The 15986-nt window shown below is 32.5% G+C and overlaps 1 protein-coding gene across 1 annotated transcript in view; it reads left to right on the top strand.

Annotated features, from left to right (window-relative positions):
* Nucleotides 1-384: 384 nt before the first annotated feature.
* The window catches only part of LOC139526327 (putative ankyrin repeat protein RBE_0317), a 42979-nt gene continuing 27377 nt past the window's right edge, over nt 385-15986 (top strand). Inside the window, exons 1-2 of the mRNA XM_071321459.1 lie at nt 385-429; nt 3542-3628. Of these exons, the coding sequence (XP_071177560.1) occupies nt 385-429; nt 3542-3628 (132 nt within the window). The remainder of the gene's footprint in view (nt 430-3541; nt 3629-15986) is intronic.

The following is a 15986-nucleotide window of genomic DNA, read 5'->3' as shown; positions in this document are numbered from 1 at the left end:
CATAATAATACGTCACATCATTTATTTTCATACCTTGAACAGGTATTCCTACTAAAACAAGGCCATGACTATTGATTTTTTAATATTGATTTTATATTACCATCCTTTATGCAAGGTGCCATACCATGTAACTTGTCAAGGAGCCAAATAATATCGAACTAATTCAAATCGTGATTTTCTCATTCTGAATATGTATATCTGTTACACAGTATTTGTCCTGGTCTTTTAAGGGTTTATCGTCTATAAGATAAGACAAGAAAATACATGTACATGTATATATTTTAACCGGAGAACATCTTAAATCAGTTGGTCATAGATCACCCTGTGTTACTACTTCATGTTTTATTGCCTTTTCTGTAATTTTAACAAATCGTTGTGATACAGATGCAACAGCTTCTTGATGCTTTACCTACAACCACTATTTGTAGTGTAATTGATTTGTTCTGTGGTGTTGTTTTATTTTTCTGATGAGTTATGTACCCGTGTAGTAAAAAAATCAGTACAAGTATCTCTACAGTTTGTGATTTGGCGGCAACATTGTTGTTGACAGCATTTGTTACATATAATACCATGTTCAAAAAAAGTTTCGACGAATTGTTTTTTGTTGTTATGAAACTTGTATACAATGGCCTTATTTTAAGTTATGTGTATATTACATTAGCAACATGTAGGCTTAATTTCTATAGAATTAATTCTCGTGTTATTGGTTATGTACAGGCACCTACATCAGTTTGACGGCAGTTGTCCCTTGGATATATGTAATAATGTAAACACATGAATAAGAAGTAATTCAAGAGTATGGACAGTCATAGGATTGCACACAATAAGCGATACATTATTTTTTCTTTGATACACGTAAAATGATATACTAGTAAACTAACTGAATAGTCAAAATGAACCAGAATGACTCTATGAATCAAGCAAACATCCGAAAAAATATGATAGAAACTTTAGAATTTAATATAACAACACAAAAAAATGCAAAAGTTCTGAGCGAGGTTCGAACCCTTTCTTCAAAACCGTCACTTATTAGTAGTTCTGCGCTCTACTGGTGGAGCTACGGTGATTCTTATCATTATCACTCTTATTTAGAAGCTATATTGGTACAATTTTTCGATGTTACAATTTTTTCTTTAAAAAGTTGTTTTTTTATGTAATAAGGACACACTAAACCAATTTCATTTTTGAAGTAAAAAGTAGTATGAAAAACAACAGTCATAAAAAGCATAATTTTTTTTGGTTCGAAATGTCCTTCTTGGGGGATAGCCTTTTTTTCCACATAAAAACACCCGAAAATCCGGATATTGGACTTTCATCCTTTTTTAGGGTTAAATTAACTATTGATCACACATATCATACTATATTTAAATCGAGATATTGATCAAAAAGCATTTTTATTTTTTGTTTTTATAGTAAATTTTACTTTGTTGGCACTTTTTGAAATTGGCCCTTCTGTGAAAAAAATCCTCGGCATATTGGCCCTACCTCTTTGAACCACATAATTTACAGGACTAGTTTGGTTGGATATATAGCACTTTGACAAAAAGTAATCTTAATCGATGAAAAGCTTGATTGCTCCTGACTAATAGTACGTGACTTAAAGGCTTACCTTACTCCGAAGAGTTAAACCCGTAGGTGCTATGTACCCCCTTAAGTAATTTCCAGTTGTCTGTTGCAATATTTGCAAACCTAATGAAATGTCCTTTCCAACTTTGATTATAATTGAAAAATTGAGAAAAAAAACGAAGAATGTGTCAAAGATACAGCAACCGAACAATAGAGCGGAACACAGCTCAAGGTCATCAATGGGTCTTCAACGCAGCGAGTTATGACACTCTTAACTCCGAAATATAGATAGACACATATATGTCCCCAAAGTGTCTTGCTTTGAGTATACAGTTCCCGAGTAATCACTTCTTTAAAACACATATTTATCTTTATTATCTTTTACTAAAAATATTTTAACTTTGAATAACAAATAGACTTTTGACTTTAGAAATGCAGATGCACGAGTTTTATTCCCTTCCTGACAATGATATTGCAGATCTTATAGTACGCATTATTGTTCTCAAAACGTTAGTTTTGCCTTATCGGACTTTGTATCTAATTGCACCTAGTATCAGATGTTTATCAAATTAAACAACCACTATCTTAGCATTCTGACATCGGAGTCTTTTAAACTGACTTTTTCTTTGCCAATCACTGTTTTTTTTCTACATTTGTCAGAGATATATGAAGAAAATTGAAACATCAAAAACATGTTTAACCCCGCCACATTTTTTGCGTCTGTCCAAAGTCAGGAGCATCTGGCCTTTTTTAGTGTTGTATGATTTTTAATTTTAGTTTCATTTGTGTAGGTCGGTGTTAAGTATGACGTCTGTTATCAATGAACTAGTACACATTTTTATATTGAGACCAGCTGAAGCACGTCTCCGGGTGCGGGGTTTTCTCGCTGTATTGAAAACCCATTGTTATTTCGCTCTTTGTTCGGAATGATGTTTCCTTAACCATTTTATAATTGGTTGCAAGTTAAGTGATTTACGCGTACTTTGATTCCATAAAGTTTACATCCCAAACGTTCAGTTGTTGGAAATAAAAATAAATTATCTTTTTTAATTTGTATTTAATTTCAAAATAACTTTCTTCCCCAACTTTGACGACTAATAATTCTGATACAACCGTAACGATTAATAGTCCATTTGTCAATTACCGATTTGTTTCTGTTATAACACACTTTTAAAACAACTTACTTCCCTTTGTCAATCGTAGACTGGTTCCGTACCGGACAAAATTGGCTCTTGTCAATGCAAAGCATGATGAATTGAAAGTGATATATTGATGTTTTAACTAATCTTTTTTTTTTAAATATTTTCTGAAAAAATTACTAAAATTAACAACAAATTCATGTTATTAAAAGATTTGAAAATCTTACAGATAATTCACATTACGCACAGGTACATTTGTTCTTTCTGCTAGCTCGGGCTCTCCATTGTAAATAAAATTGAATGTCTCTCATGATGGAGACAATTAAAAAAGGAATCTCTAATTACAGGGCCAATCACGGGATTTGGCAAATAGTCTATAAAAAATAAAAATACAGGTTTCAATGTAAGTCGGACAAAACACTTTAACTAATAACGATCTATAGCATCTCATATCTGACATTCTAAACAAATGGAGTGTTCAACCAAAATGCTAAAAATCTTTCGTCAGGCTTTTTTTTCGCAAATATTACGATTACTGTCATTATATAAAGTAATTTAGTTTGTATGAAAATACCGCGTTACACTGAACATCTTGATTGTGTACAAAACTTTAGGAATGCATAGTATAAAAAGTATAATTGCAATATCTGTCAAGATAAAAATAAATGTTCGATGTCTTTGTAGTCTATACTGTTATAAGAAAAACCAGTAAACATATCTGCAAATAGTGCATTTGTATTAATAAAAATAGAAACAAAATATATTTTATACTATTGTACAAAAAAAGATTTCGAATAGAGAATACTTCTTCAATGGAATATATGTTTTTCTTACAGGATCTCTTAAAAGCAGCTAAAGGCGGGGATTTACAAAAGGTCAAAGATTATCTTTCCAAAGATGCAGATATAAACTATAGCGAATGGGTGAGAATATTATCATAGACAGCTTAATTACCCAGATATATTGTATTTAGTTTAGTATGGCGTTCATTACCACTGAACTAGTGTAAATATTTGTTTAGGGACAGTTGAAGGACGCCGCAATTGTTGCGGCAATATCTCGTTGTATTGAAGACCTGTTGGTGACCTTCTGTTGTTATCTGTTCTGTTGTCGGGTTGTTGTCTCTTAGACAGATTCCCCATTTTCATTCTCAATTTTATTGAACAAAAACAAAATAACAAGTAACTGACAAAAAATTATTAATCATCATTATTCCCAAAATATGGCCTATTAATACAACAGATGTATATATCACTTTAATGTTCGTTGTTTAAAAAAAAGTATTTTTTTGGTATCAAATGATGATTGAAAATAATAATTGCCATAACTTGCAATAGCCGCTTGCGAGAATGAATGGTGTAAAGAGCTAGATCTCATCCTCAATAACCATAAGGTTTAAACCCATTTGTTGAAATGAAAAAATGTAGCTTCCTTATTTGGTGTTATTGGGGTATAAGGTTGTTTGTGTTCAATTCGTTCTGAATAATTTGATAAAACACATATCCTATTCGACGGTGGTAGGCTCTTTTCATTTCATCGAATGTATTGTTATGACAGTTAGATTTTAGTATAAGAACTTAATTTGAATGTTAATTTGTTTTCAATTCTTACTATGAATTATGCTTGTTTCTTTGTTTGTCTTATATAAAGGTAACGTTACAATTCCTAGCTTCGTTGTTAACATCGAGGTTAATCGATCAGAGCAAACTTTACGTAGTGATCAGTGGTATGTAAAACATTGTCATTGATCTGACAGTTTGATTCCAATAATTATAGAACCACAAGCAAAATGAACCAAAAACCAATGAACAAGAGAGCACCTGCTAAAATGTTTCGCTGCTGTTATTACCCCGATTAAATTTCAAAGTAAAGGCAAAGTTTTTTTACAGGTTTCATAAGCAATAATCATTGGTAATGAAATCATTGTCTGACACTACAACACTGACATATGCACCTTATACTGTTCTAATACAATTAATATAGTTGGCATATAGCTATCAGAGCGAAACAGTCATTTAAATCAAGGAATATCTTATATTGACCCATGGACATGGAAATGAGGTCAAGGTCATATAGACATGTAACTTTAATATCATATACATCATATAGCGTACGAACTGTTGCCAGTAGTTTCTGAATTAGTCATACACAGTTAAAATAAATATTAACCACTGAATAATGACAATGAACCATGGTAGACGGACAGGCACAGTTTACTGTCGCCCGAGAGAACAACTAAAGTGATATATTGCTTACAGTATATGAGAAACAAACTTAAAATGCAAACTTAACATTGATCAATGCACAATTATCACGAAGTAACATAGAAATGTGCCTTTAATTCATTCGTTACTTTTGAGGTGTTTGATATTTTAATTTTGATATTTGATTGGGGAATTTCCGTTTTGAATTTTCCTTGGAGTTCGGTAATTTTGCTACTTTATATTGTAAATCCTTTTTCAACAAACACACTGGACTTATATTTGAAATGTCAATTCCTTATATTAAGTATTATGCGTTCATTGAAACAGTTCCCTTTGTTGATATATTGTATCTGTCATTATTGGCATGTCGAATTGTAACGAGCTTGTGTCTGCAAAAAAGAATAGTGTTAGATTCGAAACGTAGACTATATTGGAAACTTTATTTATATAAATTATCATTATTCATACTTGTATTTAGTAATTTACTATAAATGAAATGAAACATGTAAAATAGGGTAAAGTAAACGTAAAACATCATGATTGGATGTTTTGATAACTTTAGCCTTAAACACGTAGGTATACACATGGAAAAAATTGCAAACATGATGTTAATTAAATACACCAACAACTTAATATATGATTCCGATTAGAATAAATTCCATAATGAATAATCAGCTGTTTTTCAAAACCAAAGGAAAACATTGTCGTTTTTCTTTGTATCATTAAAAGCTGTATAGATTAGTATTGTGTTTTTAATTACCCAGAGTGAATAAAATCAAGGAATTGTGCTAAATGTATTTCAAATAAAAAAGATTTAACACGTTAACCAATGATATATATATTTGGTGTCGAATGTTCAACCTTAATTGTTATTGTTTTCAAGACAATCAACTATATTAGTTTGACCAACTCATATGACATAGGTGATTTATTGTTTTATATCTTTTATTTCATTAATATTACATAGTTGTCCTTATTTCACGTGTTGAACTACTGCTAATTAATATCATTAGATCTAATTGTTATCAGGAAGGTATTTACTAAAAGTCAATTTTACATCCATCATTTTTAGAATAAAAATTAGAATATTCTCATGATGTATAATCCAATGCTTTTAAAACCTGATTAGATAAGCTTTTATGATATACATGATATATACTGAGCCAAACAAGATTTTTCTTTTATTTCAAAAACTAAACAAGATATGATTATAAAAATAACAAAATGGAATTACGAAAAGTCAGAAGCAACATGAATGTTTACCACTTATATTCACTAGGAATTTCTTTGTATAGAGCGCTGTAGCATCCCAGTGTGGAAATGGGTATAGTATAATTGAAAATCTCGTTCACGCTCCATGTGCATCGATGACAGATTGCTATTGATTTCGCATTCCGTTTAGTATCTTTAGATTTTGCCATTTTGGAATTGCATTTCATTTCCTAATCAGTGCATTTTCAAATTCTTTTTAATTTTGTGTGAACATCACCGGGATTTTTATTGATGTGTCTGTTCAACAGATCCAATACATGTTTGATCGGACTGATGTCTTGGTATCAACTTGGTCAATCCTTTGCAGTTCGAGTCTGTCTGGATCTATGTATTACCCTCCAAACTGTTGACCTAATCAAATTTCATGACCCGCGACGTCGGCAGCACTCATTTCGGCATCTACAATCCACGTAGTTCTCTGGCGGTCATTTTTGGGAAGGACCGGTTGACGCCCCATGCAATATTTTTAAAACAAATAAATTTCAAATATCGTTTTCAAAGTACAGGTCAACAAGGTAAAACATCGATTATACGTACAAAGCTTAAAAGAAAATAAAAAATGCTAAACTTTTATGCTCAATATAATTCGATTTTTAGTCTTATACCACAGACTTTTATTAATTTTAGTAGTATCTTAAAAGAAAGTTGATAAACTAGGGTTATAGCAAGGAACGTCGCGTGTTTTTTTGTCAAATAATATTCATCGGCAGCTACCAAACCTTATCGATAGATATTCCGTATCAACTGTTCAAATGCTACGTGATAGTCATAAGCTAAAATAAAAAAGGTACTGACGTTATTCATCATCTAAAGTACCACATATTGTTTTGATTGTTTAGTTTCTTGTCTAGATATGTGTTCGGGTGTAAACACATTCAATTGTTCTCTTAACAATTGTTTTCAATTGCATGAAAGTCCCTTTTCGTTGAGATTTGTTCTCATTATTATTTTTCTTCTTCCGCCACATTTGTTTCCTGCAGAGTTTTTATTTTTATTTCGAAATATGTCAATTAGATATTTTACATATGATACCGAACAGTTATTGTAGTTTTTGTTTTCTCCCTGAATTATCAAAAAGTGTTCTTTATACGAGTTATTTTCTCGACCACGGTATTTCTTGTTATTACTATTTTTTTACAACCGTAAAAGAAACAGAGAAAAATTATAATTTCTTATTGCTCGTTATGTCTTTAAGATGTTGTTCTCATTAGCATAAAGCAAAACACAGACTCAATATATGAGCTATTTCCCTTTTGTGTTTTGTATGAGGAACATGCATTTGTAACTGGTAATCAAAAAGTGATAGAATCCTAGAGTCTTTTGATTTAAGGTCCTTGGTTTATTTACAATGTTAATGTCAATTTCAGTTGAAAGGGTACATTGAAAATCCATGATAGTTTGATCCCTCTAATATTACAAATGTTTTATGTTGATATTTCTAGTAACACATCCATGCATAGTAAAGGTCTTTGCTTTTTGACCGGTAATAAACATTTTAGGAATCGGAAGTATCTACTCATCTCTCTTTTTTTAGCAAAAGTATATAAAAACTATATATTTTTTGAATCAGTTTACATTTAACTACCATCTTGCAGCATAATTGACATTTTAAATTTAAAGTGAATATTGTCCTACCAAAATATGTACAGTGGGATGGAAAGACGTGCATTTGTTTTCTGAAAAAACGGATTTTAAATTATCATTGTTTTCTTTCGCCTATTTTTTTTTTTAGCATTATTGTTTCAAAATTGATCACTTAAATATTTGCTATGATGTCGACCAGTTGGTACGCTTTTAAAAATGACACTGATTAACTGAACACATTACTTTGTGAGACTTATTTCTCTGAACACTGATTGTTTTGTGCAGACTTCTCTTTTGTCACCGTAAAAGATTACGTCAAATTTATTTTACCAAATTGCTCATTATATCGATCCAACGCATTTTGACTGAAAATATCCGAAGACTCCATATGAGAGTTATTTCCCTATATGCATTGGATATAAGTGATATGCATTGTAACTCGTTAACCATGGGTAAAAGGGTCTTTGATTTGAGGTCCTTGTTTCACAAAAATGAAAATAAGTTGGGAGTCAAAGGTCAATGTCATGGTTGTTTTGTTGATCAATGTTGGCTTTCATCACTTATCATAAGGCACCATACAATATAGCGACACATATTTTTTACTAAATTGTAAATTTTGACATATCGTTAGATATATTAGATATATACAATGGTTACGTTGACATTTAATTGGAGTTGTCTCCCACTTTTTATTTATCTGAGTGTCACTGCTCAGTCTTCGATCACAGTCTTTGCAATTTTGCAGCAACATAAAGACTTTTGATTTTTCTACGCTTTATACTACTATTTCCCAAGCTCAGTTAAATGATCGACTCCGCCATCTCATTAAACAAAGCTTTTTCTATAAAAATGGGAATCGTAGATACAAATTTCTTGTTTAGGGTTACGATAATATTTTGTGAAGAATCACAATGAATCTACAAGAAAATATACTGAAGACAATATTATCAAAATGCTGGAATTTTTGATCGACAATATATTTGTTGAGTTTGGAGGATTCATATTTCAACAGACAATCGGTATTCCAATGGGTACTTATGGTGCACCTCTACTAGCCGATTTGTTTTTGTACTAGTATGAAGCAGAATTCATTCAAACTCTTCTAAAAGACAAACAGAAAAAAACACCTTGCTAAATTCTGTAATTTCACTTTCCTATGTACTGGTGATGTCCTATCGATCATTGAATAACCCCTATTGTAGTCAGTTTTCGCATGTCATATATCCCAGTGAACCTGAAATTAAAGATACTACTGATACTAGAAGGACTGCTTCATAATATTTTCCTCAATATTAACACAGATGGACGACTTCACACGAAAAACTATGATAAACGGGACGATTTCAACTTCCCAATTATCCATTTCCCATTTCTCAGCAGTAACATACCCTATTTACCTTCGTATGGTGTTTACATATCTCAATTGATACGTTATTCTCGTACATGTTCACACTATACGGACTTCATATACAGGAGTGTGCTCCTAACGCATAAACTGCTACAATAAAGTTATGAGGATGACAGATTTAAAATGACACTCCATAAATTTTACGGACATCATCACGAATTGGTTGATCCATATACGATGTTTCTTTGTCCAAACTAACTGTGGATATTTTTAACGCGTGATTGCTCGTGGTTTGTCGTTACGTCGGCCGTTCTTTTTATCACCGAACGTGACTTATTCCCCGAATGTGACTGTTTTGCTCAGTGTGAATTCGTATTTCTTTAGGACGTGGCACGGTACTTTTCCATCCCAAATCAATTTGTTAGATTATGATGTTGTGTTTGTCGAATGTCTTTACGTTTGTAGTGGTAAATCGTATGTTTTTCTGTTGTATTCGTGTGTTGTGTTGGGGATAACTATTCATCCAGTTCATTTTGGTAGATTTAATTTTGGATCAACGTAATTTACACGATATACTGGTTTGCACTTCGATCAGAAGAAACACCGACAAAGCTAGTTAGGACAATTAATTATCTAATTACTACTTACTACAATTAAATATTAATAAGTATTTTATTTTCACTGTTATTGATCTAAGTTAGATAGGTCACACAAATCTAATATTGCATTTCATCCAAATTTTTTCTTGATTTTCGGAACACGTTTTAGAAATTTATACATGACGTGACGTCACTCTAGACGTTGCAATGACTATGGTTAACACGGTTGTGATTGTCATGAGTTCGTTTTAATTTCAAGTTAGTCAACACTTCTGTTTAATCATGTATATCTATTATATAGTCATTTTATAAAAAAAAAATATTGTTTGCTATGTATTTTTCTTGATAATAATGATGTTTTTGTTCCAGGCAGGTAACCGTGTCCTCACAACTTTTATAAACTTTTGATCCTCGGCGATCTTTAACTTTGTTATTGTTATGGCTTTCAATATTTGTTCATCTGGGCATAGTTTTGTGTGGACGTAGTAAGCGTCTGGCGTATGCAGGTATGCAAATTATAATCCTGGTACCTTTAATAACTGAATACAAATATTTTTTAACCTGTTATCTTTTGATGGCTATTATTCGTTTGTTTCTATGTCCTACTTTTTTCCCATTTACTAATTGTAACCCTGTCGTGTAATGTTGTCATTTAAATGTTATAATTAACACTGCCATAAAAGCGAGAGGTTTGGCATGTCAAAAACACAGGTTCAACCAACCATTTATTCATAAAATACTATGACGCGGAATTAGGGTCATAAACATCGAATTTAGCATATGCTTAAATGATTTTAGCATAAGCTATATTATAATTTAGCATATGCTAAAATGAGTTGAGCATAAGCTTAATTCATTTTAGCTTAAGCTTAATTCATTTTAGCTTAAGCTTAATTCATTTTAGCATAAGCTAAATTCATTTTTGCATAAGCTAAAATCATTTTAGCATATGCTGAATTGTTTAGCTTATACATAAACCTTGGCGCGGAATCACGGTGATAAATATTAAAATTCAGCTCATGCTTGAATGAACTTAGCTTATGCTAAAACGATTTAAGCTTATGCTAAAATGATTTTAGCTTATGCTAAAATGAATATAGCTTATGCTAAAATGAATTAAGCTTATGCTACAACGATTTTAGCTTATGCTAAAATGAATTCAGCTTATGCTTAATTAATTGTTTTATCCAATCAAAATCTCGCTTTCTTAACTACTTTTATACTTTTCTCTGGTAAAAAGGAATAACCACTTTTCTCAAATAAATAAATGTTTTTCTTAATGTAAATAGTAATATAAATAGGGAGACTGTGGCCCTTTGCCATCCCGCTAAATCCGTCTCTGTTACCAATTAAGCCGATTTTGTATAAATATTTAGGTCTCGCATGTTGCAAAATTTCAAATTCTTGACACGTGTTTGTTGATTAAATGAAATTCTATGTGTAATTGTGTATACATTGTACTCGATCTTTTAACCCTTAACGGTGCTATAGATATACAATGTGTACATGTACATTTTTTACCGATTGCATAAATGAAAATTTCACTACTGTGTGGGGTTAAAGGGTCGAATACAATGTATATTTATCAAAATAGATGACAAGTTGAGATTGGAACAAATGATGTTTTTTAATCTTGTACAATGATTTAGCACTATCAGAAATACAGGTCAATTTTTATATGCAGCACAATTCCATTAGTAGTTTTCATAGTGACCCCAGAAATTGAAATCAGACAGCAATCATTTGATTTTCTGAGGGGTGGTGGGTGGGTTATTTGTGTGTGTGGTTAGGGGGGGGGGGGGGGTAAGTGACCAATTTGCTTTCGACTTGTCGCCAAAAAAATAGATTGTTCTTTTCTAAAAAAAACAACCTTAGCCCGTGGAAAAAATCCATCGCCCATCCCCGAAAATCAAATGGTTGCTGCCTTAGATGCAAAATCCCTCGGGAAGAATACATGCATCCAAGCAAGCGGTGCATGAGAGTATAGTAAATTCGACCTTTTCGGCCATTCACGAAAAACTGTGGATCCCGTTGTTTAACTGAGTGAATGGCCAACTTATTAAGAACAAACTGTAAAATCAATTGAAAACAGATAAACTTAAAAGATCGGATCAAACCACTAAGAAACACTAACATTATTTCTAGACAATAGCTATAGACACAAAGCACCAAAATGAGAACATGTACAATAACTGGAAGTTTGTCTAAATCATTGCACTAAGACTGACATAAACCTTGTTTGTCTAAGACTCAAGTATCAATCACTACATATCAACATATTTAGTCATAAACAGTCTGAAGAACGCCTCCGGGTGCGTCAATTTTCGATGTATCAAGGACCTATACCGTACAAACAACCAGTCCACACTAATAAACAGCTTTTCTATAAAATCATTACAGTTACGTTATTTAAAACTTATATCCATAGACTAGACAGATAAATACTATTCTGAAAAAAAGAACAAATTGTTTAATCATATTTTACTTTAGTCTAAAATAAGGACAACATATTGACAAAACGTCAAAAATATGCGTGTCAGACGAAACAGACTATACGCACAATCACTTTAGCAGGGGTGTTTGTGTTCTTCAAAATAGTGTTATATCCACGAATGATATGCTTTATATATAGAGAATAATACATGGCAAAATCCGTATCATATGTCGTATTATCCCGAGACATAAATATCAGCCCAAGAGCTTTAGGCCCGAGGGATGATATTGGTCGAGGGTGATACGGCATGTGATACGGATTTTGCCATGTATTATACGCTTTATCATATATTTCAACAGAAGAGTATTATATTATATAAACTGTTTTCTGATCCATAGCACTGGGTTACCTTTATTTCTGCTTTTGTCTTGTTTCAAAGCCTTACTAAATAACTGCTCAATTATTTATACGAATTTCCTGGGTTACCTTACAATCTGTTGTTTTAAAAATATTTTGTTTATTATTGTATTTATTTGAATGTTTTGTATTTTTTTATAGTTGCATTTAGTGTGCCAAAAAATATGTTGTAAAAAACTTGATGTTCGTGACGTCACATACAATATGAAAACTTGATGTTCGTGACGTTACATACCAAATTTGACGTCATTCAAAAATTTAGAAGAATTTTTTTCTTAAGCCAAAAAAAACCCCCCCAAAAAAACCCGATTTCATGTAATAAAAAAAAAGGTATGCGATACGGGGTATGCGATACGGGTTTAGCTATGCGATACGGGGTATGCGATACAGGGTAGGTGATACAGACTGGATAAACGAACCTTTATTAGATATTCAAAATATCTGTATTTTGTACTTAATATATGATAAATATATTTATCGTATATTTAGTACAAAATACAGCTATTTTGTATATCTAATAAAGGTTCGTTTTCCAGTCTGTATCACCTACCCTATATCGCATAGCTAAACCCGTATCGCATACCCCGTATCGCATACCTTTTTTTTTTTTTTTTTTTTTTTTTTTTATACATGAAGTCAGTTTTTTTTGGGGTTTTTTTGCTTAAGAAAAAATGTCCAAAAAAAAGTTCAATTGTTTGAATGACGTCATTGTTTGGTATGTAACGTCACGAACGTCAAGTTTTCATATTGTATGTGACGTCACGAACAAAAGTTATCATATTTTTTGGCACACTAAAAAGTAAAATCACAAAAATACTGAACTCAGAGGAAAATCAATTTGGAAAGTCCATAATCACATGGCAAAATCAAAAAACAAAACGCATTAAAAACGAATGGACAAGAACTGTCATATTCCTGACTTGGTACAGGCATTTTCAAATGTAGAAAATGGTGGATTAAACCTGGTTTGAATGTATTATTCTCTATATAAATGCAACTATAGAAAATACAAAAATAAACATTTTTTTTTTAAAACAACAGCACGCAAATTGTAAAGTAACCTAGGTGCTTCGTATAAATAATTGAGCAGTTATTTTATGGCTTTGAAACAAGACAAAAGCAGAACTGAAGGTAACTTAGTGCTATGGATCAGAAAACAGTTCATATAATATAATACCCTTCTGTTGAAATATATGATAAAGCGTATAATACATGGCAAAATCCGTATCACATGCCGTATCACCCTCGACCAATATCATCCCTCGGGCCTAAAGGCCCTTGGGCTGATAGTGATGTCTCTGGATGATACGACATATGATACGAATTTTTGCATGTATTATTCTCTATATAAAGTATAATAATATTACTGGATATGTGTTTCTGATATGACCAACGCGTTTTTTTGGCAAAATCAAAAAGTGTTCATATTGGTCAGATTTTAAACGATTTTAAAAGTTTTCAAAATTTATAGGTTTTGAAATATTACATTATATGATATTTTGTTTGTGTAAATTCGGCTCACATATAAGTACATACATAGACAATATCAAAATCGAATTTTTGCAGCACTCACACTACATATAAAATTGCAACGGCCTTTGTCAAATGTCTTGCAAAATGTTTAATGTCGGATTTCGCCGTTTTTTACAAATAAATTGTCATTTGCGACGTTATTTATTGAAAATTTAGATTAGTTGCATGCTAAGTATTGCTTTTCCATAATTGTGTTTTAACTTTACAAAACAGCTACATACGTTTTGATAACTTGCGTAGTCGAAACGACTTCGTTTTTAAAGGAATGAAATGTCTTGCAAGTTTGTCCACTAGACGATTATCGTAAAATTTCAACGTTGTCGATTCGGGGTACGCTATTTATGGTGGATCATCTGTATATAGTTCCTCAGATAGAATTTTCTTGGCACTCATCCTACCGTATATATTTTCTCATTTCATATACCTATGCATTACCCAAATGCCATTGATGGATCCGGGGGCCGGGGGGTACGGGGGTTGGAACCCCCTTTTTTTGCCGATCAATGCATTTGAATGGGGACATATAGTTAGACCCCCCCCCCCCCTTTTTGTCCTGGGTTGGGACCCCCTTTCTAAAATGGCTGGATCCGCCCCTGAATACGATACATTTTTTTGTTTTTTTGCTTACTTTACTATCATTGGGAAATATTCTATGCATATTCGGTACAACAAAACATTATAAGTAGTATACATATTGATAAGCACAACAAAAATTGCAAGCGAAATACAAAACTTATCACAAATAATCGGTAATCGTCGTAAAACGTAAAACTTTGACGTTACCATATGATACGCAATATCGTGCTTAACGTCCTTTGTATTCTACAATTCAGGTTTTTGAAAAGTTGTAAGACAAAAAATTGACAAATTATTGTATAGTTACAGCGATTTCTTCCTACCAATTGAATTTGTTTTATGCCCCACCTACGATAGTAGAGGGGCATTATGTTTTCTGGTCTGTGCGTCTGTCCGTCTGTTCGTCCGTCCATCTGTTCGTTCGTCCGTCCGTCTGTTCGTCCGTCCGTCCGTTCGTTCGTCCGTCTGTCCCGCTTCAGGTTAAAGTTTTTGGTCAGGGTATGTTTTGATGAAGTTGAAGTCCAATCAACTTGAAACTTAGTATACATGTGTTCTATAATATGATCTTTCTAATTTTAATGCCAAAATAGAGAATTTATTCCAATTTCACGGTCCATTAAACATAGAAAATGATAGTGCGAGTGGGGCATCCGTGTACTGTGGACATATTCTTGTTACTTATTGTTTACTTACACCAAATATTAAAAAAAACCAAAGCACTGTTCCAATAGTCCAAAAGGTCCAGGTGGTACAACTCCTGGTAGGTCCAAACTTAATTATGCTTGCAGGGTCTAACATGCCTACCCCTAATTCTAAAAAACTGACAAAAAATCCTTTCGGTTAATCATAATTAACCACTAGGTACAAATGATAGGTAATGGTCTAAGGTGCAACTGACCTTAAGGCTAAGGATGGACATTTTAGGGTTTGTCTTCACCATAGCTCCAAAAAAGATATGTTATGGTTTGTCTTCAAAAGGTCCAGTCTAAACGGTCTAACATGCCTACCCCAGATTTTTTAAAGAGTGTCAAAATGTCCTTTCGTCAATACCCTTTTACCTACTAGGTGCATTTTATAGGTAATATTCAAAGGTCTTATGGGCCAGAAGTCCCAGGTGGATCAACTGATGGTTAGTTTTCACCAAAGGTCCGAGTTTTGGTCTAAAGAGTCTAGCATGCCTACCCCTAATTTTTAAAAGTCTGTTAAGTACGTTTGAATCTTATGCAACGTTGGGGTTAAGTAGGGGGGGGGGGGTAATATTTATTATCTGAAAATAGGCTTTAAGAGTTTGAACTGACGTTGAACGACTAATTT

Source organism: Mytilus edulis, chromosome 6, assembly GCF_963676685.1.
Source record: "Mytilus edulis chromosome 6, xbMytEdul2.2, whole genome shotgun sequence".
Classification (NCBI taxonomy): domain Eukaryota; kingdom Metazoa; phylum Mollusca; class Bivalvia; order Mytilida; family Mytilidae; genus Mytilus; species Mytilus edulis.
Note: the sequence above shows the minus strand (reverse complement) of the source record. Positions and strands in the feature narration are given on the sequence as shown.